The 26,836-nt window shown below is 47.5% G+C and overlaps 1 protein-coding gene across 1 annotated transcript in view; it reads right to left on the reverse strand.

Annotated features, from left to right (window-relative positions):
- Positions 1–6,028: 6,028 nt before the first annotated feature.
- LOC144106558 (uncharacterized) overlaps positions 6,029–26,836 on the reverse strand; it is a 232,500-nt gene continuing 211,692 nt past the window's right edge. Inside the window, exons 10-19 of the mRNA XM_077639404.1 lie at positions 26,582–26,676; positions 25,100–25,316; positions 23,217–23,403; positions 21,466–21,588; positions 20,510–20,604; positions 17,383–17,507; positions 15,522–15,790; positions 13,241–13,310; positions 12,270–12,993; positions 6,029–10,490 (exon numbers count right to left, since the gene is read on the reverse strand). Of these exons, the coding sequence (XP_077495530.1) occupies positions 9,987–10,490; positions 12,270–12,993; positions 13,241–13,310; positions 15,522–15,790; positions 17,383–17,507; positions 20,510–20,604; positions 21,466–21,588; positions 23,217–23,403; positions 25,100–25,316; positions 26,582–26,676 (2,409 nt within the window). The 3' untranslated portion in view covers positions 6,029–9,986. The remainder of the gene's footprint in view (positions 10,491–12,269; positions 12,994–13,240; positions 13,311–15,521; positions 15,791–17,382; positions 17,508–20,509; positions 20,605–21,465; positions 21,589–23,216; positions 23,404–25,099; positions 25,317–26,581; positions 26,677–26,836) is intronic.

Here is a 26,836-nt window from a genome sequence, read left to right on the forward strand (position 1 = left end):
CGCGTCAGCACCTATAACGGGTGGAACCCTACGTTAATGCTCGCCAATGTCATATTTTGCCTCAATGGCACGACACGAGTGTGGTACGAGACTCACGAGGAAGAACTTACAAGCTGGGACATCTTTAAGGAGAAGTTGAGCACGGTATTCGGTAGGCCTGATGACCGACAGCTCGCCCCCAAAAAACAACTTGCGTCTCGAGCCCAATCCTCGAAAGAAAGCTACATGACCTACATCCAGGACATCTTGGCTCTTTGCCACGAGGTAGACGCTGCCGTGAGTGAGACAGACAAGGGGTTCCACGTGCTCAAAGTCATTGCAGACGGTGTTTTCAACTTGCTTGTTTGCAAAGAATAATAATATAATTGGTTTTCTGGGTAAAGGAAATGGCGCAGTATCTGTCTCATATATCGTTGGACACCTGAACCGCGCTGTAAAAGAAGGGATAAAAAGAGAGTGAAAGAGGTGCCGTAGTGGAGGGCTCCGGAATAATTTCGACCACCTGGGGATCTTTACCATGCACTGACACCGCACAGCACACGGGCGCCTTAGCGTTTTGCCTCCATAAAAACGCAGCCGCCGCGGTCGGGTTCGAGCCCGGGAACTCCGGATCAGCAGCCGAGCGCCCTAATCACTGAGCCGCCACGGCGTGTGGTTTGTTTGCAAAGACTGTTCCACTATAAAGGCGGAAGCCTTGAATGGCTCATTGTCAAGGTCATCTGCCGTTAGCAGAAACTGCCAGAGCTTTCCGGCCTCCTGATTGGTCTCCTCTGTGTCATGACGTCACTTTCGCTAGGAGTTTTACGATGACTGGATAAGAAAAAAAAAATCCTTGTTCACGGTGGGATTCGAAGCATCGTCCTCCCGTTCTGTAGAAAAACGTGCAAACGAATACGCTACTTCCTGAGAACGCGCATATAATTTTCTGCCCACACTAATATATGTCTAGCGTAAGGACGCTGGAGAGTTAGTGGGGAAAGGCGTCGAATAAGACGGATGCCTCCCAAACTATCTCGAGTATCTCCAGCGTTGAAGATTCACAAACAAACAATTGTGTACTTGATCAACATCTTGACCACACATCAGTGACACAATCAGGAACACCGCGCTAAAGGCTTTCGCCTCACCGCATTTTAGGTCAACAAAATGCTTCCCTGATTTGCTTGACTCCATCATTAAAGAGTGCCGTCGATTTGAACAACAGAAAGGCCGCCGCATTCCGCCGTAGTTTTCCCACCCTCCTAACACAGCTGCGACAACTTCCTGTGAGGACAAGCGTTCTTCCTCCCACGCACCCTAGGACGCTCCTGACGTCACCGATTCGGTCACCCCGATCGTCCGACGTGAACTGGAGGCCCTCGCATGGACCTTTCTTCCCAGGTGTGCTCCATTGGCCGCCCAGCCGTCCGCCAGGCTTCTTCCCCTGCTTTCTGCCCCACCTACACTCCACTCCCTGCTAGCGCAATCCGGCGGAATGGCTCACGGCTGACGACTGACCCATCTGCTTTCACTGTTCCCTCGTTGGACACATTTCTCGACGCTGCCGCAGCCCTAGCTCGCCGCCTCCCCGCGGTGGCTTCACGAACTACCGACCTGACCCTCAGCGCCGCTTCTCACCCCACTCCCAGCCCGACCAGTCTTATAACCCTGCTTCCGCAATTCCCGCTCACTGTCGCCCCAAGGCCATCGCTCACACTCACCGCAGTCGTTCCGTCTTTCGACCACTGCCATCTAGGTTCTCTCCACTCTGAAAAACTAGCTGATACAGCCGCCGGAGGTGACGCTGCATCACTGACCCCAACCATAAATCCTCTACTGACCACCCGACCGAACATACTGGAGGTCGCAGTCAACGGTTTTCTTGTGGGTGTCCTCATTGACGCCGGTGCGCACGTATCTGTGATGAGTTCTGTCCTTCCCCGTCGCCTCCGCAAAGTGCTCACGCCTGCAACGTCCCGCGTGCGTGTGGCGGATGAGGCGCACTTGCTGTCGACGGACTATGTAGTGCTCGTATCACTGTTCCAGGCCACAGTACCCCGGTTCAGTTCGCCGTTTTGGCCACCTGCGCCCACGACCTCATTCCTGGCATGGATTTCCTCTCCGACTATTAAGCTCTGATTGACTGCTAGCAGAGTTTCCTGTAACTGGAGCTCCCACAACTCTGTTTTGAGCAGGTCGATACTTCTCTCCACTTGTTCAATGCAGACTATGCTCGCCTGCAGTCTCAAGCCGCCTCCTTGGGTGCACTGACACCCTTTTCCACCGTTCCCGATTGCGCCGACCTCGTTGCGCCTAGTGCCGATCTCCTGCTGACCGGCAACGTTGCTCTGCCTTACAACAACGCCTCTGTCAAGGCGAACGCATTGTCTCTGCCGTTCCTCAACTTTGGCTTCTCTCCTCACGTTTTTCCGTCCGGCATTTGCGTTGCTACGATCACCCCCATAACGATGTTCCAAATCGCTACATTCGACACCGCCGCTTCTCAAGATCACGCAGACCATCCCAAGCCTACCTCTCTTTCTACAGACGCCTTCGCGACCATATTGCGCTTCGACCTCCACTTCGCCCAAACTGCACAGCTTCGAGTCATTCTCGAAATTTTTCGGACATTTTCGATCTTAACAACATCCGGCTGGGCAAAGCTCTTTCTGTGAAGCACCGCATCAGCACTGGGGATGCCTCTCCCATCCGTCGCCTACCATACCGAGTCTTCCATGCTGAGCTTCAGATCATTAACGCCGAGGTTACGAAGATGCTTGCTAAGAAGGTTATCGAACCCTCCTTCAACCCCTGGGCTTCGCCAGTCGTCCTTGTGAAGAAATAGGATAGAAAATGGCGTTTTTGTGTTGACTATCCCTACCTGAAGAAGATAACAAAAGAGGACGCGCATCTCCTCCCGCGCATCGACGACGCACTTGATTGCCTCTACGGTGCCAATTTTTTGTCCTCCATAGATCTTCGCTCCGGCTGTTGGGAGATAGCAGTAGATGACCAGGACCGTCAGAAGACCGAATTTTTGAAACCTGGTAGGCTGTATCAGTTCAGAGTTATGCCTTTTGGGTTATGCAACGCGCCGGCCACCTTCGAGCGTATGATGGAGGCCCTTCTGCACGGGTTCAAATGGTTCACGTTCCTCTTCTATCTCGACGATCTCATTGTCTTCGCTCCCAGCTTTTCCTGTCACCTCGATGGTTTTTCCAAGATTCTTTCCCTGTTTCGTCATGCCAGCTACAGCTCAACTCCTCCAAATGCCGTTTTCGCGCGTCGTCAGATCAGAATCTTGGGCCATGTCGTCTATGCCATGGGTGTTCACCCTAATCCATCTAAGATCCGCGCCTTTAAAGACTTCCCGGTGCCGCGTTCCTGCAACGACGTACGGAGCTTCTTGGGGCTGTGCCCCTACTTCCGCCGCTGCGCGCCCAGCTTTGCTGACATCGCCCGCCCTCTCAGTGATCTACTAAAAAAAGATATGATTTTCACCTGGGGACCCCTAAAAGAAAACGCCTTAGCCGCTCTAATCTCGAAGCTGACCACCCTGCCCGTCTTGGAACACTTCGATGTGGCCGCTGCCACTGAAGTCCGCTATGACGCCAGCGGTCACGGAATCAGCGCTGTCCTTTCTCAGCGGCAACCTGGGTCTCACCTTGTCATTGCCTACGCCAGCCGCCTCCTCTCTACATCAGAGCGCAATTACTCCATCACGGAACGCGAGTGATTGGCCCTTGTGCGGGCCGTTAGAAAATTTCGCCCGTATTTGTACGGCCGCCCTTTCACGGTTTTCACCGACCGCCATGCGCTCTGCTGGCTCTCATCACTGAAAGATCCTACAGGCCGGCTCGATCGCTGGGGTCTAGGCCTACAAGACTACGACAACACCATGGTCTATAAGTCCGGTCGGCTACACCTCGATGCTGATTGCCTCTCCTGATATCCCGTTGACTCTTCCGACTATTCTGGCAGTGACTGCACCGCTGACCTGTTCTCGCTCTCTGCTATTACTCACTTTGGCGATGAGCAGCGACGGGATATCGAGCTCCGCTCTAGTATTGACCGCCTCAACTCCTCCCCATCTAACCCTGCTCTGCGGCGGTTTGTGCTGCATCATGACACTCTATACCGCAGGAGCCTGAACCCCGCCGGCCCCGACCTTCTGCTCGTTGTGCCTAAGCACCTGCGCACCGATGTCCTCCACGACCCCCATGACCTCCTCCCTGCTGGACATCTGGGAGTCTACTCGCGTACTTACGCCCGCGTGCGTCATCGCTTCTTTTGTCCCCACCTCTACCAATCCGCACGCCGCTATGTTCGTGCCTGCGACCGGTGCCAGCGCTGGAAACGTCCTGCCACTCTCTTAGCGGGTGTGCTCCAACCTGTTCATGTGCCCCTTGAACATTTCTATCGGGTTGGCTTGGATCTTTTGGGTCCGTTTCCTGAGTTCACCTCCGGGAACAAATAGGTTGCCGTTGCTACAGACTATGCCACTCGCTACGAAATCACGCGGGCCCTCCCAACCAGTACTGCTACTGAAGTTGCCGACTTTCTCCTGTACGACCTCATCCTCCGTCATGGTGCACCCCGCCAACTTCTCACCGACCACGGCCGTTGCTTTCTCTCTGAAGTTGTCGACGACATTCTCCGTTCCTGCTAGACTAAGCTTAATTTGATCACCGCCTAACATTCCTAAACCAACGGCCTCACACAGCCCCTCAACCGCACTCTCACGGATATGCTCGCAATGTACGTTTCCTCGGACCATAGGGGCTGGCATATCACCCTTCCGTAAGTGACTTTCGCCTACAGCTCTTCCCGTCTTGACACTTCCGGTTACTCACCGCTCTATTTTTTGTACGGCCGCGAGCCCCAATTACCTTTGAACACGCTGCTTCCGACATCTACATCACAGCCTTCTTAATACTCCCATGACGCAATTTCCCGGTCCGACCACGTCGGCGATTTGGCGCGATCCCGATTACAAGCATCGCAGGCCTCAAAGCAGGACTTTACGACCGCCGCCATCGCATGGTGACTCTCCCCTGGCGCCCTCGTCTTGCTTTGGTCACCATCTCACCGCGTCGAGCTTTGCGGAAACCTTCTATCCCGGTATGCTGGCCCATACTGTGTGCTTCGCCAGGTCACCGCTATCACCTAGGAGATCGCCCCGGCCTTCCCGGAGACCACATCCTGCGCATGTCAGCGTGACGTTGTCCACGTCTCTCGCCTCAAGCCCTACCTCTCGCCATCCCTTGCTACGCCCTAATCTACACCGAGACGGTGTTTTTGCGACCGGAACCGTGCAGCGGATATTTTTGCTGAAGACGAACTAAACGAAGTGTCTTGGTGGTGCGCGTGTGCTAGGCTTCGGTGCTCTGTGCTCTCGCCTTGGACCACGTAACAATATTATTGATCTGTATTCTCCTGTGCAGTGCGGCTAGGTACGGCGTACGTTCTTGTTAGTGATATTTTTGATAATGTCGCCGTTTTTTTGCGGTTGTCTCCGCTTGCGTGCAAATGCGTTCATGCACTACACATAGGCACCAGCCTCTAAATTAAAAATCACCTCAATATACCGTGTGATTTTCTTACAAGCAAGATTAGATTACTGTAATATCATGTTAGATATTATGAGCCTGACAAAACACGTCTATGTGGCATTTCATTAATGTTTTGGCAAACAACTGAAGGTACCGATCCAGACTATTGGTAAGTGGATAAGCGCATAATGAAGAGCCAGGGCTGCAAAGAAAAAAAGACAAACGCAGCATTAACAAAGAAATATCGCAAACGATGTTTGGTAAAAGGAACACATCTTTAATGCGGACTTCTTGTTTTTCTTCGCTTCTTTCCACTTCGGCGCCATTACTACAAAGTTTGTCCACACCTTCCTTTCAGTAACACGGGGGCACATCCACGCACAAAGGACGGAATAACCCCGCAGGCGGCAGAAAAATGGAGGGATAGGGGACATTTTGATTTCAAACATGCAGAATTATTGCGCACAGGAAACTGAAGCCACCCCCCCCCCCCCACACACACACACACACAAAGAGCGCACGTACATGAAATTCTCAAATGCCCCTCTTTGGGGGACTGCTAAGCTCAGAATCAAGATCGCCAAAGTTATTTCAGAGCGACAACATGTTTTGCTCAATTTTTTAACACATGACCGGCCTGCAGAAAAACCTTTGCCTATAACCTTTGTGTAAAACTATAAAACATTGTTAGGACCCGCGATGGTGTTCTATGTGACAATGTTCTCTGCTACAAGTTTTATTTAAAAAGGTTCGATAGCAATACAGAGGCGGCTGCGTTAGTTGTAAACCCGGACGCTCGGACGCGTTCGAGGTGGCCTTCAGGCCGACTCGGCGGCATTCATGAAATTGTGAATGACCTTCCAACTATGACGTGTCTTGGAGTTCAAGCGCATTTACAAGAAAGACCTGTATCCCCATCGCCGAACGTAAGCTTAAAAAAGCCCCTAACCAAAGCAGGATTCTTTCCTTCGCGTTACAAGCACCTGTTAACCTTAAAAGTCCTGGCGTATGAGCTGTGGCAGAACTCTTTGGATAACTTGGTGCGCTGAAACATCACACTTCCTATTAATGATCATTTTCATAAATGCTAAAAACATTGCCTTCTTAGCGGTGGTATGGTAACGACCCTTTGACAAACAGCCTTGAATGCGTGCTCATATATATGAACTTTTTAAGACGAGGAGTTCCCTGAATTTTTCTGTAAAACTAACCAAGAGCTATACCTCATTCCAAGAAATGAACCTTTCTGGAACTGCTATCGAGAAATATTCACGAGACAAAGTCGATTCGCGAACACCCTGCCATTAATCAAAACTTAGTTTGTTTTCAAGCGTCTTCACAGGTGCAACATTTAGTTAAGCTCAAGAGTTAATTAATGTACTTGCTTTCATAGATAATGGGCAGTGGTCATAGCGGCAGAGAGGACACTGGGCTATCCGCTATTGTGAAGGAAGGTGCATACCTCCTTCGCGCGATTACGACTGCATGTTTGCTTCGCCTGTAACCCAAACAGCACAGGGAATTGGCACAATATTAGAATCGTATTGGCAAAGGCCGGCCCTACAAAGTACCAGGATGGAACCATCCTGTTTCAATACTGGGCCGATTACCTGTGCTGCTTGGGAATATTTTTAAAGATAGTGTTGCACTGTTTGCAAAGAAATTTCTTACTGCACCACGCTGCACTCACATCCAGCGACCATATGCTTTAAGAAAATGTATTTTCGGTTTGCCACGCATTTAAACATTTTATTCACTGATTTTGATATGTCGTTTTGGGCGATCACCTTAGATCTCAACCAAGTGTTCAATTTTACAACTCGTGCCACCGCAGAATTCTGCCAAAATAACTTTTACAGGCCTCACAATTCAAAATACACTTTCCAGGATTTAAATTGTGAGGGTGTTTCTGCACTTCAGTGCACAATTGCAGCCAACCAGAATGGTTAACTCACGTTGAATTTTTCGTGTTCGTCACCGAGCCAGTATTTCCTTTTAGCACAATTCTGTCAATGAGATGCCGGAATGACAGCCCCCATAATGCCACTAACGCAATAATCCATATGATTTTGGAAATCATTTGAAACTTATTTGTATGCAGTGGTCATCCGACGAACCAACGAGTCTCGTCCACGCACTCTTTACGCTGGGTTTTTGGCATTGGGCGTAGGCAGCAAGCAGGACAAGATTTAAGAAGCTACAAAAGTCAAATGAACCAGAAAGATGAATAATTCATTTAGCAACCGAGAGACAGGAAAATTAAAAACGCTAGACCACTAATACAACCGGCACTTATGAATAAGAAGGGTGGGTTCATCTTTGAGCAGGGTAAGAATTTGAAAACAATTTAGTTCCTGTGGAAACTCATGGTCAAATGTTAGCTCCAGTTGTGATGTAAAGAGAAAAACATCAATTCACGAAGCACTGCTGGAAAAGAATCATCATCGACTGAAGTGCTTACACAACTTCAGCAAAGCTGACTGGCAAAAGATGCCATTGCTATTTATAACCGCCATATCGTTTGGGAATTCTCATTTCCGGTCTTAAATGGGAACCTCTGTTAATGATATTTGTCTTCTGCGGAATCTCAACGTAAAAGTAAAGTTGCAACATTTTGTGGTCAGTCGAAGAGACGCAGGTATAAGTCAGGTAGTTGGTATACGTTACGTATACAAGTTTTTCTCAGCACAAATCATTTGAAATTTTGTACCTTTAGAGTCAGCCAGTGCATCAGACAATGGTGGTTCATTGGTCTTGTCGAAAAAAAAAAAAGACCGGGAGTGTCTATGAAATTGAGCTTCACTCAGAACAGGACCAAATTATTACTCAATAATTTGTGACGTACCAAACTAAAACTCCTAAAGTCACCACGCTAAGACAGTAAATCAAAGCATAAAAGAACAGTCATATGTGCATTTTTTTGGTGATTTGTCGCCGAGCGTCATTTGAGACAGTTCTTCTTGAAGCGTTTTAGCAGTTTGCTACAAGCAGATTTTCAAATAATTACGCGCAGTATTTTAGGCACGTGCGAAGACATTTGTACACTGTCGTAAAAAAGAAACCGGACATAAATTACTGATGAACTCATTACAACAAATGACATCAGGGGCCCACTGTGCAAGACTTAAGGGGTGGCTATAGAACTCAACTTCCCAATCCGCTCCAAATTAGCTGCAAAGTATGCTAGCTAGGAATGCGTATGAAATCATTGGTTTGATTTGGCGTTTTTGCGAGCATGTTGTGTGATATAGTTTCACTGATTTATATTAGAAATCTTCACTTAGAGTGGAGTAACAAGACCTAACACCTTGCGACAAGCCTTATGGCTATTACAAACATCCCTTCGAGTACAAATAATTAACCTGTTGCTCCAACCAGTCAGTTGCCCGCTGATAAAAAAGAAGAAAACCTCCATACTGGGTTAGTCTCATTCTTGCTAACACTTTAGAGGCTACTGAGCTGTAGATAGTTTCAAAGCTTTCATGAAAAGTCTCTACACCCCATGTGTTAGCTTGACGTAAATGCACTTTTGTATACCGTCAAGTCGCGCCTTTCAAAAATTCGCCGCTACACACGACAAGGACAACACTTAGAAAAAATTCAGTACGTACACAAAGAGAGACCTTGACAAGTAAGGTAACTGTCTCCAATAAAAAACTTTCCTAATAAGTACATGATCGCGTATATGTATCAATAAATTAGATGCAGTGGAGAACATTCGCGTAGAGAGATATGCCTATATATATTTATATTCACAAAGGGGAAAAATTCCTTGCCTTGAAACCGCTCACAACAACACGTGGGGTCACCACGCATCGGAACAACCTTGTGTCAACATGGTCAAAAAACAACTCAAATCAAATCACCCGCCTCAAGTGCTGGCTGGCTTCACTCTTGATTTGTCACGTAAGTAAGGCGAATGAAAACTCAAATGTCACTTCAAAGCCACAAAGGACTAGCCAAGTCTTCAGCAGGCAACGGCCCTCCCCAGAGTTTTCAAGTTAATGCCCCGCACTTCAGTCTCTCTTCTTTGGCCAGGACGAGGATAAACGCGGAAGGTTGCGCGTCCAACCAGAACAACAACAAAACGCCGTCACTGCTAGTGTCATTTACCTTCACCACAATGAGATCACGGTTCTTAGGAGGGCAGCATTTCGTCATGCGCACACACCGCACATACCATTCAGGCACTCAACACTGCATTCCAGGCACTCCGGGACAGCTGTAGAGACTTGCGCTGGATCAACATTGAAATGTAGGAGTGCGTGTCATCAGTAGTTGGTCACTGCTTTTCGCGACAGACAGAGCTGAAGTCAAGCGTCCGCCAGGACCGAAATTCTGGATATAGCGCCGGGCCTCACTAAAGTGACTCATGAAGGCACTCTGTCCTGAAGACAACGGACTTGCAAAACAACAGCTGGATCGCAGTCAGCCTATCTTGCGACATCGCACTCATCACGACGCGACCACTGCGCTAGCTCCATTTGCCGTCAGGAAGGACGTCTCCTCCGAGGCAGTCTTCCGGATTGGCTCATGATCTGAAACGATTATGTTATGCGGTTCGGCACCTTTCGCCACCGGAGTGTTCCAACCCTCCGGTAGTTCTGGAATCTTCGGCGTGCTGGGAACTGGCGAGGGCCTCTGGAACGTGCTGAAGGATTCGATTTTCGGCTTTTCCATCGGCGAGTGGACTATGCCGTTGATTCGTATGGGAGCCGTCTCGCCGCCGGCGTAGGCGAAGAGAATGTGAGCTTTCTGGCTGTTGGCAAAGCTGAGAGTGGCCGAACTGCGCGAGTCGTCGTCGATGTATCTCAATGGGTCAGATGCGCTGAGGCTGTTGCTCTTCACGATTTGCTGTTCCTGGCCAGCGTAGAGGTCCGGCACGAGAGCCGAGACTTGGTCTTCAGAGGAATAAAACTCCTTGTGGTTGTCCTTAGCGTCTCCTTCTTCGACGATTACCTGTGTACAGGAAACATTAACGTCACATTTAGAGTGAACCGTGAAATAAAGTTTTAAACTTGAGTCTACGAATTCAGTCTACAGAACTGCACATGTTAAGGCGCGCAAAAATTTCAGGACTCTGCGTTTATTTTCGTTTATAGGGACAGCTTCCTTGAAGAAAGAATTTAAAGCAACTGTTTGAGCAGCATGGCAAGAATTGTACCCTGGAACATATACCGGGGAATGCGAAAGTATCGTTTTTATTTTTGTTTCACTTTTTATTTCTTTAATTTACACTCTTTCTTTTTAAAGACGCACATACTCATTAGCGCAGAGTCGTAAGGCAACGCACGTACTAGGTTCACCTGTGTTAGCCACGAAGAAAAGTCGTTCTGTGACCCTCGACATGAAATAAAGAAAAGAATGTTTATGGCCCATGGGCTGGATGCTTAACTCGAATGCCTAGATTTATATTCCCGCACCATGGAAAAAAATTTGTTTGATAAGGTGATGTCATCTGGGTTTTTTGTTACCGATTATGCGGTCAACGACACCGGATTTCATTGCCGATGAGTGATACAACGCTGTCGGATTAATACCAGTCTCACGGTCTCTGTTTTCGAAAGCACTCGCCGTTTTTATAACCCCTAAATTCATAGACTTTGATATATATACCAGTTCTTGACCATGCCTAATGCATACTTCTCAATTTTTAGCGTTCTTTAAGAGCATGAACTTTGATTTTCGAATATTCGCACACATACTTTTGGGCCGAAAAAAATAAGTTCAGTGGTGAGCACGGTTTTCATCACCCCATCGAACTTGAAATCATGTATACAACATCGTGCCTTGTATATCTAGGGGCAATTATTCTTAAGCTATCTGCACTAGATCAATGACACTGACAAGACGTACGAAAAAGGCAATAACACTTATCCAAAGTGGAAAAAAATACGTATGTTATGCTTCTTTCAAACAGTTTGTCTTGTCCTGAAATCCATTCGTGTTTAGTTAGCACAACTTTCCTCTCCAAATGTAACACAACCTTGGTCCAGAAAAGGTTACAAAAATTTCAAAAGTTGAAAAGATGCCGGCAAGCTATAAAGGTGCACTAAAGAGGAATCTGAACTCGTCTTTTTACAGCTGGAACACGATCTGCACATTCTGAGCATCCATAGAAGCGAGAATGCTTAGAAACCTCAAATTCTTGTCTTGTGCGGCCCATTTCTTTAATTTAAATCTGATTAAACGTCCCAGCTTGCGCCGTTTTATAATTCAACGCTGACGTTAGGAGAAGCCAACCAACGCGTGGAGTGCCTTTCAGGAAGTCCCGTGGCGGCTTAGCACTCTGCCATCGGCGAGTGATACTAAATCAGAGAGTCCATGCGTACTTTTATATCCGTGGGCCTAATTTGCGGCTATGCTGTGTGCGACTGCAATTCTTTATTCACAGAGACCTTGAAAACAAAATAAAAGCGAAAGCGAAGCCGCCACGGGACTGGCTGAAAGGCACTCCACGAATTGGTTTACTCCTTCTACCTTCAGCGTTGAGGTCAAAAAAGGCGGGAGCCGGGACGTTTAATCCGATGTAAATTAGGCAAATCGGCCGCGCAGGACAATAATTCGAAGTTTCTAAGAATGGTCGGAATGTGTAGATTGAGTTCCCGCGGTAAGAAAACGAGTTCAAATTCCTCTTTTGTGCTCCTTTATTGAGTAAAACAAAATCCCTGCGAAATTTGCACGGGCTTGTTGTTTCTCGTTTCGCTTCTCCAAATTAATTCATGATTACATTACTACCTTTGACGGCTTTTTCTTCCTGGCCTGTCCTCCAGCACAGCTCTTCTTGTCGTCCTTCTGCAGATTGCAGTTCTTCAGCAGGCTGCCAACTCCAGAGAAGCGAGACAGCCTAGTTGGGCAGTCGCCAACACCAGCCGGACCCCCGGTACCAGCACCTCCTCCCTTGCTCCAGATGTTGCTGTTGAAAACCACTGTGCTCGTGCTGTCAGTGCTGGTGGAGGTGACGCGTACCATTGACGAGTGACTGTTCTGCTTGGGGTTGGAGTTCGCGCACCAGGACCCCGTCGGCGGTCCGCTTCCACGGTGCTTCTTGAAGGTTCCCGTTGTGACGAGCTGCGCCCAGGCGGAACGGGCTTCGGGGTACTGTAAGACTCGCACCACGAAAATGAGGAAGCCCTGCATCGAGTTGCACACGCAGAAGACGTACTGGAACACGGTCCTGGCTTCGCCCACGGCGAACACGCCGAATATCCACGTGATGCCAAGCAGAGTCATGACGGTAAATGCGCCGCGAACTTGGGCAGCGGTTATCGGAGGGTGGCTGCCTATTCCGCAGCTGGACCCAGACGTGTGGCCGGCAGGCTTGGTTGCTCCAGCCATGCGCGGCTTGAATAAGACCCGCGTCACCATGATGAAGACAAGCAGGTTTACGAAAAGGATGAAGCAGGAGATACCCAGGAACGCGATGTAGTAGATGAATGGGTTTCTGGAAGATATCACACAGCTGAAAAATAAAACACAGAGTATGCACTTATTTTATATTACATTTGCTTGCGAGCAGATGAAAAATAGTGAGAAATGGATATTCAACACAATCTGAGGTACAGCTATTTAATGTTGCGGTGGGAATTAGCGCTATAAGAACGTATTTGTGTAGCAACGCCAGCTTCGTAAAATTGTGTGCAAAGAATTTGTTTTCAGTGAATGCTTCTAGAAATGAAAAAAGTTCGCTTTCTTCAAAGGATACTTACTAGTCATCGTATCCCCTGTATGGCTCAAGGTCTACAGCTAGGCAAGTTCCAACAACCACAGCTGGAATCCCTGGAAGGAAAGAAAGGAGTGGAAATAACTACCAAATATTTTGCAAGATAACCGCATTCTGTGTCGTACCAACTTTCACTTCAATAAGGAAATTTTCATCAATGTAAAGAGAAAACAAAGATGGACCGTACCGTCATCATATGAGAACTGTGAAAGGAATAATTAAGCCTGTCACGAATGCTTTTTCATTAGTGTGATTACAAATGCACTTCGTTTGATCATATTTCTTATAAGCTACAAATATGTAGCTGCACTAGCGCACACCTACAAAAGGATTCGCCAGAAGTTTCTATGAAAACGCCATGAAAGACAGCCATTGAAATGCCTACCTAATGTAGGATTTTATTGCTCACACGTACTTCTGTGATGAAATAGAAAAAGCGTTCCATTTTGCTCAAGGCTGCTTTCATACTGGCCAGCTGTCTCAATGGAGCACAAGTAGTATAAGCTCATTCATTTCGCCCGAAGAGCTAGTACACTCCGCGACCACTTTTATGCGTTAGAATTACAGCCCCTAGCGCGCAAGAAATGACTGGTGTTGGCGGCGCCTACAGCCTCGCGGGAGAGCAGGCAAAATAGAGAGGAATAAGGGCGAGCGGGAGAAGCAACGGAAAATGGAGAGAAGGAGACGGTGGTACGTGACGGGTGGCGACAAGGAAATCGCGACCGCTAATCAACGTCGAGGTGGAGAGAGCATTATGGCAAGGACGCTGTATGGCCAGCAATGACTGTTAGACTCCATGGATGGCGCGAGTGAAGAGGGGGTTGCGGCGTGTTGCACGATGACTGATGGACTTCATCACTCAATCCGCCACACAAGGCGGGAACACTAATGCTAAGTCACACTGGGCCGCAAAAATTTCATTGGTTCGTCTCCATCGAAACGCCGCCGCCGCGGTCGTGTTCGAACCCACTAAATGATCCGGAGTTCCCGGATTGAAACCCGACCGCGGCGGCCGCGTTTCGATGGAAGCGAAACGCAAAGGCGCCTGTGTACTGTGCGATGTCAGTGCACGTAGAAGATCCCCAGATGGTCGAATTTATTCGGGAGCCCTCCACAACGGCACCTCTTTCCTTCTTTCTGCTTTCAATCCCTACTTTATCCCTTCCCTTACGGTGCGGTTAGGTGTCCGTCGATATGTGCGACAGATAGTGCGCCATTTCCTTTCCCCAAAACCAATTTTGAATTTTCGCCCACTTTTTCTCGGGAATGCCGGGGACACTATGGTGGCGAAACACGCCTTTTTTCCTACGTAGCTGAGCACATCCTCCGCTTGCAGGCAATAGCATAGCGCCTAAACACTACTTACAGCGCAAGACAATCAAGTGAACAAGTTTATTTGTTTTCGTTTTCACCGAATTTTCTAGGTGCGTCTTATTGCAGGAACTTTCCACAGGTGGCGCCACCGAGACCACCAAAGGGGCGAAGTTACTGGGTGAGAGCATTGCCCCAGGCGACCAGACTGAAGTCATGCGACCGAACTATTGGCTGGAATGACACCGTTACAGACGGTCAGCCTGTCTCGCCTTTCCTTCATTGTCAGGAAAAGCTGTCGGGGCGTATAAACATATGAAACAGCTCGCCTGTGGGCCCTCGCGCAGCCAAAAGAATAGAAGTAGCTCTCGCTTTGATGGAGATAACTTACGCAGGAAGTGATAATCACGAAATTATGTATAAAAAACTTCGCCTTTAATTTGCATACTAAAATTTCCGAGCACACGCTCGGCTTAGTATCCGGCCAAACTCAGCGCAAGCTTACGCCTTGCTGCGGATTGTGTTTTGCTAACGGCTAAGACCTACAGTGATGGCTGAGACATGCAGACAATGAGGCAACCTGGGCTACGAGAACGATCACAAACAGGTGCTGCTAGTATGTGGGCGGGTCGAGTTATGACGCATTACTACCATATGACTGTAGATTCACGATCGTCAAGAGACTGGATGGTGACGATCTACGCTGGTCCGTAGGGGAGGGCTTTCATATAACAACTTTTTCTGCGGTAGAACCTATTCAGGCAAATTCCTCACAACTATCTGGCCCAAATGAGTATTTGGCCTAGAAACGTGGTTGACGTTAGTCGTCTTTCTACTACACTAGCTAGCCGTGCAGGAATTGCACATATTATTCATTGGAAGCAATCGCACTCTACAGGGATCGTCTAATTTGAGGCACTGGACTACCTAACAGCCAACGCCAGCGGAGCACTTACCCCAGGCGATGAGGAGACGCTTGAGCATGAAGCACGTCTCGGCCGAAGCGAACACGTGCACGAGCATCTGGTACATGTTGGCCGCCTCGACGCCCATCCAGGCCAGGCAGGCGAGCAGGAAGTAGTGGGTGGCCACGGCCGTGCCCAGGCACAGGTCCAGCTTGGGGAAGCGCTCGTGCAGCGAGCCCACCAGGAAGGCCACGTTCAGCAGCAGCATGGCCGAGCACAGGTTGAGCAGGATCTTGCCCGACCGATCCTTGTTCAGGGATCTGCCCGGCCGCACGAACGATGCGACGGAAGGACGAGAGAGCAGTTACACTCCTGATGGTGCGGTTCAGAAATTCCCAATTCAGGAATATCATCTTCCGTACTGTAATCAACGCAAAATTAACGTTCTCTACGCCACCCACTTTTCTTCACCAAATAAACTCTCACCCGTTTGTAGTGTCGACAGGGTTTAGTGGGGAAAAAGTTCCGAGGAGCTGAGGTTGGATGAAGAAGCTAATAACGAGGTCTCTGAATCCCATAGCCACTGCATGAGGTGCAACTTTTGTTCACAATTATACATACCACCACTTCTGATTTTGAGTTTGACAGGGCTGTCCGGTTCGCACCTCCAGGGCTCCAAATTTTGCGAGCATGTGATCTCTTGTGTTTGTATATTTTTAAGGAAGGCTTCTCATTGCTAGGCATTCTTGCCCTGCACACTGATTCAATCTGCAAAACACTGACCTCCTATTTATCACTTAACTTAAAATATATGTACATAAGAGTTGTTAGGGGTTCATCGTTTGCACGCAAACTACACGTCATTACAAGTGAAGTTGCATTAGATCCTGAGCTTGAGTGCTAATTTGTTATATAACCAATGCGTGCTCACCAAAGCTCGCATAATGTTTTTGCTGTATCTCAAGAGCCGCGACACAGCAGACCAACAGAAAGCTGCCACGTACAGAGCTTCCATAGATTTTTTTACTGCTAGAAGTTTGTAAGCAGAGTAGCTTTGATTGTGCACTCAAGCACAATCACGCCTGGCCTCGAATTGCTTCCAAGTTGGTTAATCGCTCAATAAAACACAAGTACAGGATAACTGGCATGTCCTGAAACCAAACGATAACATCAAATATTTTGCACAATTAAGGAACATGTAGAAGAAAGTACGTTCCATTTCGAATACCTCGAAGTGCGTAGCGCAAAGGAAAGAGAGGCAGAAAAATATAGTGAACCACCGGTGATGCGTTAGCGCTGAAAAACATTCGCAGTGTGCTTGTAACATTCTTGCCCAGTACATTTTGTTCTGTGCAGTTCTCGATGAAGGCTGGAACCACTAGCGCAGCGAGAAACCGTCGCGTGTTTGGTGCAAATTTTTTGTTCCTCTCCCTTTCACAATTTCACGTAATGTTAATATTCACTACATCCGCGTTTGATATCAAGTGAATGTGTTTTAATTTAGGAGTAGGTGTGCTTGGAACCAAGAAATAACTTCACATGCCTGTGTTTTCCACCTTGGTTTTGTTTGCACCAGATGAAATCGACATCAGACGTCTCTCATAACCTTAAGTTTGCTATTAGGGAAGTGGGCGGCTATTAGGAGAGAGCGAACGCTTTTCCGGTTTTTTAAGCTTTGTTTACGCTCAAGAGCACAAAGTCTTTTCTTTGCCAACGAGCACGTTATTTATTTTAAGCTTCTTCACACAATTCCCTCTTATATTCCTTCGGTTTCTGCAGCTTTAGTGTTAACGCGAAGCGGTTAATAAGAGTTCATATTGTCTACAAGGGCGATGAAGGAACGGCTTTCCTTTACAGACGTCGAAGCAGAAAAAAAATAGGGCTGATCGCATTAGCTGGCGAAAAGGCTCACCTGAAAATAGCGTAGGTCAATATTGTGAAGAAGAGGCCAACGATCGACATAATGCATCCCACGTATGATATTAGAGAAAGGATCCGGTAGTGGTGAGGGGCCGTCGACATTCCGGGCACTGGATCCTAATGAGGGAAAAAGACAGGAATCGTTTTAAGACGTAATTTTTGGACAGTGGCACATAAATTTCACACACCATGACGGTACTCTTGACTGTCATGTAATTCTTATCCTACATTCGCTACCGTTAGCTGTGTTAGGTGCCCAAGGCGTAGCAGGAGGAAATTATACGTTTATTTTTTAAACGGTAGGCAGAAATATGGGTTTTGTGCGCTCTGCAGGCTACTCCACTGAAGAGATTTTCATTAAGAAGAGAAAATTGCTTCAGCCTTGCTTTTTATATTCTATGTAAAATAGCAGTTGTGCAGTTTCAAGCTTCAGTCCGAGTGCGTTTTTAACAACAGACTAGGGTAGTTCGTATGCCTGCGTGATCAATTCTGGCCTTCCTATCTTATTCTGTACAAACGTCGCAGGCAATTTATATTTCAAGTAAATTAGTTCATTGCGCGGTAGTGGAATTATTGCATTCTTTTGGGGAATAGCTTCTTGCGGTTGTGAATAGCTAAAATAACTGCACTCCTATATGGTTTTTGAAAGAACAACCTCCTGACTTAAAGCAGTGAAACGCGAAATAACCAAAGTAACGCAGAACATTGTCTCAACGTTGCTTGTAAGGAACAACTGCTGTGTAAGGTTGAGCAGGAAATTGTAAAGTTAATGTAGTGTTGCATAGGGTACGTTATATTATTATTCTAGAATTAAATCAAAATAACGTTTCTTGGCATGCATAGCACCAAAATTGGGTGCAGACACCTCACCAATGTCTCTGAGTCCATGTGTAGGCAACATTTGTTCACAGGAACTTCTATCATAATTTTGAAAATGCTAGTAATTTACTAGTAACGTAGTTTATTTAATCCGGCTCCTTATCGTAAACTCAATTAATGCAGTGTAACTGAAGATACTAAACAAACATGACCGAAGCCAACAGTCACTGAAACCAAGGAGCATGGCTATGCCTTTTTGTTAATTAGTAGTTTTCATTAATGGGAGATTAATAAAAGCAGAAGAAAGAACAACCACAAGCCGCCGGTGCGATCCGAAGCCACGACGTCCAAAGTTCGCATCCGGTCCTGTACGAACTGAGCTACGGCGACGGCTGTCCAAAGTGCTTTTCGCGGTTGTTTATGTGTAATGTGACGGAACCTTCATAGTGTTCACCAGCGCCACCCTCGATCATAGCTGCCGATGTAGTACGTCCTGTATTACCGCGAGTGCCACGTAGGAACGTTACCGAATGCTGAGGACGGAAGCTGTGCGAGAACCCTGGTATGCTACCTATAGCATCAAGACTGCCTACGTCAACAAGGCAGCTACGCGAGCCCCTTTTATGACTTAGCAATTAACCCTCCGATGTAGTAACTATTTCCTAAGTCTGTCTTCTATCTCCCTCGGCAAGGAGAATTTCGCAGCAGATCCAAGTGAAAATTTCTGTGAGCTGGGCTTCCAGGGACTCGACGTTGAAACAAGGAACCCACTAGACAGTGCTCCTGCAGTCTCGCAATTTCATTTGGTTAGGAGCTATTAGGCTCATTTCGTGCTTTCAGATAAATTGCGCTCACGAATACAGGGACAACAAAGGCGACACAAATAGATCGCCACATTGTGCTTGTTGTGTTCTAAAGTACACGCAGTAAAGAGCGCTTGAGGACACTCCAACAGAGCCCTATCATCGCAAGGGCCACTGCAAGGTTGTAATCCGCTGCAAGAATACGTATGCTGTCGCGCTTGATTTTTGTAGAACGAGAAATTACACAAACCGATAGAGCGTGAGATAAACGTCCCGTCGTACTTGTAATTTCTTTTCCTCTACGTTACCCTAATGGGTTTTAATGCGAAAGCCTTTCATAGCTCATGCTCGCGTCCGTCCGTCCGTCCGTTATGCTTTTCAACTCGATAAGTAAAAAAAATCTTTGTGCATGATGGGATTCGAACCACCATCTTTCCGTTCCGCAGCCGAGCGTGCTAACGACTGCGATACATCCTGCCAACGCATATGTACTTCTACTTGTCTAGGACGCTGGAGAGTGTTTGCAGAAAGGCGTCGAATCAGACGGATGCCTCCCAAACGGCCTCCAGTGTCTCCAGCATTTAAGATTCACAAACAATTGTGCACTTCATCAACATCTTAACCACAGATCATTGACACGAGTAGCAACACCGCTCCAAATGCTTTTGCCTCGCCGCAATTTAGTTCAACAAAGCGCCCTCCTGAATTTTTTTTTCTTTTTACAGCGTTTCAGTGATATTTTGTCTCTGCGGTTTTTTGCAACGCCACCTTGGTGTGTCGTATCTTGGCGCTAGTGCCTGTAATACCAACAAAGCATAAGCGGTTCAGGAGAGCAAGCTGCCGGCTAGTTGGTGATGCATGTTGTTTAAAAGGAAGAGCAGAAATACAAACGAGGCACTGCGGAGAGGGCACAAAAAGCGCTCGTGAACGTTTTTGAGTGTACCCTCCTCAGTCCCTCGTCTGTATTTTTGCTCTTCCTTCAAAATAAAAGCATCAGCGAAAAAAAAACAATTGGAGGGGACACTTCAGCTCAGCCTTTAAGGTATGACTCGAAAGCTTTAATGAGTTAAGGCTCTTAAGTGCGGAAGTGGTCATTCTCTACTTTACATTAATAGGTCCCTGGGAGTCCTCACACAACTCCTTGCGCAATTGTACAGCGGTTAAGCGATGTTCCACTGCCACCCTGCGATAGAAGGCGCTGCCACCAGTGATGCTTCGGCGACACAGGTTGCTCTTCCCGAGCACCCTCTCGCGATCAATAATTAATTTAACCTATCACAGTGGTCGGTTTTCTCACAATCTGCTGGGCAGGTTGCATTGACGCTACCAGGTCACGGGACCTTGGTGACCCAACCAGGTTTCATCTCGCGGCAAGTGGCCACCAGGGCCACCCTACGCCACCCATTCCTCGCTCACAAATAGGACGCCGGATTTTCTGGGCATTGGTGCTTTTAACGTAATCGCGTTGAGAATACGCAGTAGATAGAAAGGTCTTACCAGCAGCAGTGAAAACGCAGTCATATGCGTCGAGCTGCACACTGTCACATTCCCCGACCGGTTGGTCGTAATGCCAGCAGTGGACCATTCTTTTCCTGCACAAGAGCACGTTTTCGAGCGAACGACAAAGAGCAAGCTTTACTCTGTGCAAATTATTGTCTTCAGAGACACTACTGCACAACAGCGAGCCATTTTAGCAGCTTTGATTGCTCATTATTTACAATAGATGTTCAAGTGCGAAATTTGCATAAAAAAGGGTGCAATTGAAGAGGCGAAAGTTTATGCGCACAAAGCGCTTATGGCATTGCGCCGTTTTTATGAGGTAGCGAAGTCAAATCCATGTCACGGAGGGCGTGATTTAACGGAGGCCATAAGCAACAACAGTCGTTTTCTGTGCAAAGTAACGAGACTTTAATGAACTTGAAGTGGTTGCGAGTAATTCGGGGGCCTCGACTTCGGCGTCTTTCGCAAGGGAGTACATACTGCAACCGCGAAAAACGACGAGGGACGAAGAGGAGAATGCAGAAGATACAACTGGGACACTGATTCTTCGTCCCTAGTCATTTTGCGCGGTGGCAATACGCACTCCGCTGCTAACCACCAACAAGCCCGCCTTTGCCTTTTAAATGTGTCTTTCGCAGCCCACGTGCAACTGGGCGCTGCCAACTGCGCATGCGAATTCCAGCAAGAATACTGGACGACTGCGCCCCAAAAGGCACAGTCCCACTGAAAGCAACTAAGCTTAAAACAAAATGTAAAGCAGCCACCTCGCAACATTTCTAGAGAGCTTCACTTCAAAGAATGAGATCGCACCCAGGTCCTCGAGCTATGCCCTGCAATCAAGTCGCACATTTGAAAGCCGCACGAGCTAACCTAAGAACGTTTAATTTCTCGCGTCTGAGGCAGGCTAACACGGACCAAGAAGGGAAAGAAAGACTTCGGTTGCAGGTACTCACTCTGGTCGTCCCAGAAGGCACATACGTATCTCTCAGCGGTGTAAGTTGGGTAAGAGTAGACCAAAGGCTCGGTCAGGTTCTCGATCTTGCTGTCGCCGATCTTTGCCGACAGGACGACATGGCCTGCGTTCGAAGGAGCCGACAGACAGGGAATAGCATAAGTAGCTCGCCACCAGTAAGGTTACATTCAACACGATAGCTAAGCCGGCGAGTTGGTGATGCATATTCAAAAATAACAGCGCGTAAAATGGACACGAAGAGTATAAAGCACAGGATAAGCGCTGACTCTCAGCTAGAGTTTTTTCAGCGGAAACAAAAATATTATTGAACAGGCAACAACCGAGCAACAACACCACAATGCCCGTGTTGTCAAGGTAGGTAACCTCACTGTCACGCAGGAGCAGGGATGGTTTGCTGAAGCGCAATCTTGAAATATTGTATAAACACCCCGACTAATTGGCCAGGGAAATGGTCGAAGCCTACAAAATTAGAAAAAAAAAACAGATTGTGCGTCAGCAAACCATCCTTGCTCCTGCGTGATAGTGAGGTTGCCTATCTTGACCCCACATATTAAGACGTGCCTTGTGATTTTGTTTCTCGGTTGTTGCCGGTTCCCTTATATTTGTCTCTATCCTGTGATTAATCTTTAGTTGAGAGTCAGCGCTTGTCATGTGTTTTCTACCCTTCGTCCCAGTTTTTCGCGCTGTTATTTTTGAATATGAAGGAAGGTTACATTGTCATCACAGTCAGTAGCCCAGTTCATGATTCTAGTTTTGCGCGCGCTGGGGGCATGTTTAGACAAATTTTTTAAGCTTCCTAAATCTAGTTCGTAAGCCGATAAAATTTCGTTACATACCACGCGTTAAACTCTGCTTTGTCTCACTTCTGGCAGCAGCGGACCGGCTGGGCAAAAATAGACCATTCATAGTGCCACGATTCGCTGGCAGTGCAGTGGAAACCCCAGATAAGTTCATGTGTACCTCTGATGCCCGTTAACTCGATCGTAATGATAGTTCACGATAGGCACAGGAGTAGTCCCAAGCAATCAAGCAAAATGCTAACGCAGGAGGAGCTTGAAGGATTTGGCTCTACTTTCCTGTTGACGACTGTAGATTAAACTTCAACGCTGACAAATCGTGGTTCGCGAGACAGCGCAGAGTGCTCAGACTGGAAATATGAATACATGTTACATTTATCCGTAGCCTCTCTTTTCCTGATTTGAGCATGAGCAGTTCTTTATGCACAATAGGCGTGCCGGTTACTCCTTGAGAGCTACTGCTGATAACTCTGATATTCGGCTGACAATTCTGATATTCTGCCTAAAAGGCAGTATAGAAAAGCAGAATAGCGTCCTAGCGACATAATCCGAAACTATTCCAATTTTTCCATAGCCTATCAGTTTCCCAGTTAGCGACCGTGGATGTAGAGCGAGAAAACCTCTCTTCAGCACGCGCCCTACAATAATAGGCATGTTACAGGCGCCGATAAGTGAGTTCACAATATGACAATGCAACAATGGACAAGATTAGAAAGTGCTCCTCTTTCTAACATAAATGGGCTGTCAGTGGACCTTTGCTTAGTGCTTGGACGACATAGCGTGCATTCAGAATCCCTACTGCCAGACGCTGCAGCTCATCAATGGCACAAAGTTATGCTAGCCTCTGAATTCGGCCGAATACGTTGGGCACAATTCCAAGCAATGTACTTCAAGCGGTTTTGTTGAAGACGTTCGACCGTGGCCTAATATTCACCTGCGCTGATGAGGGAAGTGAGGCTGTGGCGAGCGGGCCTGAAGAACTTGTCGTTCCGGTAGGAGACGAACGCTATACGCGGGCCTTTCTCCACCTCGTGGATGGGACGGTAGGGCTCGCCCGCTGCCAGGCGCGAGTTGTTGATCGCCATGGACAGCGCCTCGAACGGCATGGTGATCACGATGTTCTGTGAAGGCAGCGTCAACTCATAAGCACCGGTGAGAGAGGGAGAAGATAGCAAAAACAAAAGCTTTGTAGACTTAGTTTGCGCACGCGGGGCGAAGTACAGACAGCTGCCCAACCCCTCACCTCGTCTAACCTGGTCAGGGAGAGATTTTAAAAAGATTGGGGTGGGGAGTTGCAATTAGTGCATCGTTTAAATGAGCCATCCTCCTCCCCTTAATGCCTCCCCGAAAGTCACCAGAATATCTGCGTCCACATTTGTCGCTTCACAGAGAACGTTACCCTTTTAAATAGAGAAAGAAGAACAAAGGTTTAATGCCAAGACGGATGGAGAGGTCGGAGAGAACAAATGCCTTTGTCATTCTTCTCTACCCTGGAGTAAAAAAATAGCGGAGCATTAACTTCAAGATGTAGTGAGGATCAGACGGGATGTCTTGAAAGGAAAGTGAGCGCTCCATAAGGTGTCCGAGGCATAATATACATGTCCACGCACACACCGGCTAGCATATATCTCGAACAGAGCGTTAAACTCGTACCTGGATAAGGTGACCACGCTGCTGTCGTGGACAGTGTTTTAAGCGCCTATGTAACGGTGGACCGCGCCACCATATGTTCTGCATTTACATTATTCAACCCACAGACTGAGAACAGATTCATTAGTAAGGCGTGGCCTCATTGATTTTTGAACCAGAAAGGTACATGACGGCGGCTATGGAAGATGACGACTGTGTACAACAAATTTCCCAAAATTGTTACATTAGAACCGAGTCGACCAGCCGCGGTGGCTCAGTGGTTAGGGCGCTCGGCTACTGAGCCGGAGTTCCCGGGTTCGACCCCGGTCGCGGAGGCTGTGTTTCGATGGAGGCGGGTTGCAAAAGGCGCCCGTTTTCTCTGCGCTCTCAATGCACGTTAAAGATCCCCAGGTATCCTAAATTATTCCGGAGCCCGCCACTACGGCGCCTCTTCCTTCCTTCGTTCTCTCAATTCCTCCTGTATCCCTTCTCTTACGGTGTGGTACGGGTGTGAACCGAGATATGTGACACAGTTACTGAGTCATTTCCTTTCCTCAAAAACCAATTTTCATTTTCTTCGTTTCTAGATCTTTGCAGCCCCCGCCTAATTGTTGCAATATGGAATAGGACTGGCAAAATGATTGAAAAACAAAGAGTTTTGTTTAAGGTAGTCGCACGCGCAGCAACCGGTTATCTTTGAAAGCGAAAAGCAGCGCGTGAATAGGAACACCCGAGGGCAGAGAAACCACATGGTCGTCCTTAACGCGTGCCGTTTCTTCGTTTCCAGATAATGTAACATAATGTGTACACTATAGCGTTGGTCTATAACTGGCCCGTCCTGCTGGTAGCGGCTCCTACACCTTTAGTCACATAAATAGGAAACAGCTTTTTCTCCAGTTCAGCACGCTGAGGTTCACAGAACGCAATTATATCTTTTACGAGTTATAGTCATCTCCCTTCGATATAATAAAGACAAAGGGTCCTCCGACTATCTTATTTGAAGCCAGGACATTTACAGCATGCTGCCAAGCAAGCCGGTGGACCTTCTTCGATCTAGAGTAAGCAGTTGTCTATGAATACTTTAGTCTGGGCAGTGCTTGGGCAGTGTATTTTGCTTGGAGTTTTGCAATGCTCGCTTCAAAAAGAGAAATGAGCTTGAACACAAAAATGCTCCGAGATCACACTCACGTCTCCATCATCCTGTTCGTCGCCGTCACCGGAGAAGTCTTCGTGGAGGTAGTGGTCTCCGTTTGACCGAAGCGAGAAGCTGAGGAAGTCCTGACCTTGCGAGAGCAACTTGGGGGACCAGGCCACTGCCTTGACTACCAGGTTTTCATTCTCAATGATGAGAGCACCTGGTCCCAACACCACTTCGGAAGTGAATCTCTCCACCACGGAAACCAGCCTGCGCGTAGCCAACGACACATGCCACGTGACTCTGCTATCATATTAAAGGCAGTTTCGTAAACGTATACAGCCCTCTTTATCATCAGCCTCCGATGAGTTTACTTTACTGTACAAAACTTCTAATGATGACATAGAATTACTCGCGTTTAGAGACAGCTATGTGCTGGTTTTCTAAACATTCACTCTCTCTTACTCAGTTCCATCAAAGAGTCGTTTTAATTGATGTCTTGGTATTCAGTCCACTGATCTAACAGGCCTCTGGGAGTTGGTGTATGTGCTCAGCAACTGTGTGCTCATCGCCTCCGCTAAGTTAGCCGGCCTCCCTGCCTTTCTTTTTATATTAACCTCTCTTCGCGGCAACCGAGCTCTGCCGAGACAGTCACTTCATACTCTTCTTTTCCTTTGCCTTCTACATGTCCGTGCACGACTACAATGCCACTGCTGAACTTTTAGCCGAAAGCGCAGTGCTTAGCGTATTCGATATTTAGTATAAATCGATCGCCGCAGAATTAAATATGCCAAGAACTAAAATAATCTGAAGGTGTGCCCAGACCAAACGCCGTTTTTATTACAAATTTAAAAAAAAGATGAAATTAAATAACACATGTGCGCCAGCATGCCAGAGCATTAACCACAAGTGTGAGTTGTAGATTAAGCTCGAACAATAAGAATTATTTCATTATTCTGAGGACGGCAGGCATGTTCAGGGTCTAAGTTCAACCGTCGTTATTATTTTCACAATACAAATATCTACTTTACATCAGAACACCGAATTTCAATATTTTACTGGTACCCAGAGCCAGTCACGCATGCCTAGCCAGTTTTCATGCTAGCACGTTGTTTGAAAGTTTCCACCAAAAAATTTGCTGCGGTTCCGGTTTAACTACTGCTGAACCTGGTTAGAGAGCGAAAGCTGTGGCGTATTGGGCAAGTAGACGCAGATTGTCCTCTGTAACGTTGAGTGCGTTCCGCACAGTGGATATGCAGCGCGCCCACCCTGCCACCCTGGAGGGTGGGAGCTCATCGCGAGAGGGTGGTCACCTAATGAACGCTGCAACTTATTCTACCGCCCTCTACCCGCGAATCGATAGATCAACGATCAAGGTAAAAGGTTAAGTGGTGCAACATTGTGATGGACCATATATGATAAGACCGATAGACACACGACCTCTTCGCCCACTTGAAGGTCAACCGGCACCACACGGCGAAATTGGCTTTACATAGCGTAGTGAAGCTTTCGCTTCAAAATGGGGTGCGACGTACTTTTCGACAGCAATTCCATTAGCGTCTCCTTGCTCGATGACGCTGTCATTGAACGCCAGGAAGTTGCTGATGACGTGAATCATGGCTTGTGCGATCTGGAAGAGAAACAACGTGGCTCATGGAGTTGAGGTTTTTCAGCCCTTTTCAGTAGAGGAAGACCAACTCCATTAAGTTGATCGGTATCTCGTGAGAAGGACGTCTCGTTCACTGAAGAACAAAGCCGTTTTCCTTTAGTCTCTAACCACCGCTTCTTTG

The sequence above is a fragment of the Amblyomma americanum genome, chromosome 10 (genome assembly GCF_052857255.1).
Source record: "Amblyomma americanum isolate KBUSLIRL-KWMA chromosome 10, ASM5285725v1, whole genome shotgun sequence".
NCBI classification, from domain to species: Eukaryota; Metazoa; Arthropoda; class Arachnida; order Ixodida; family Ixodidae; genus Amblyomma; species Amblyomma americanum.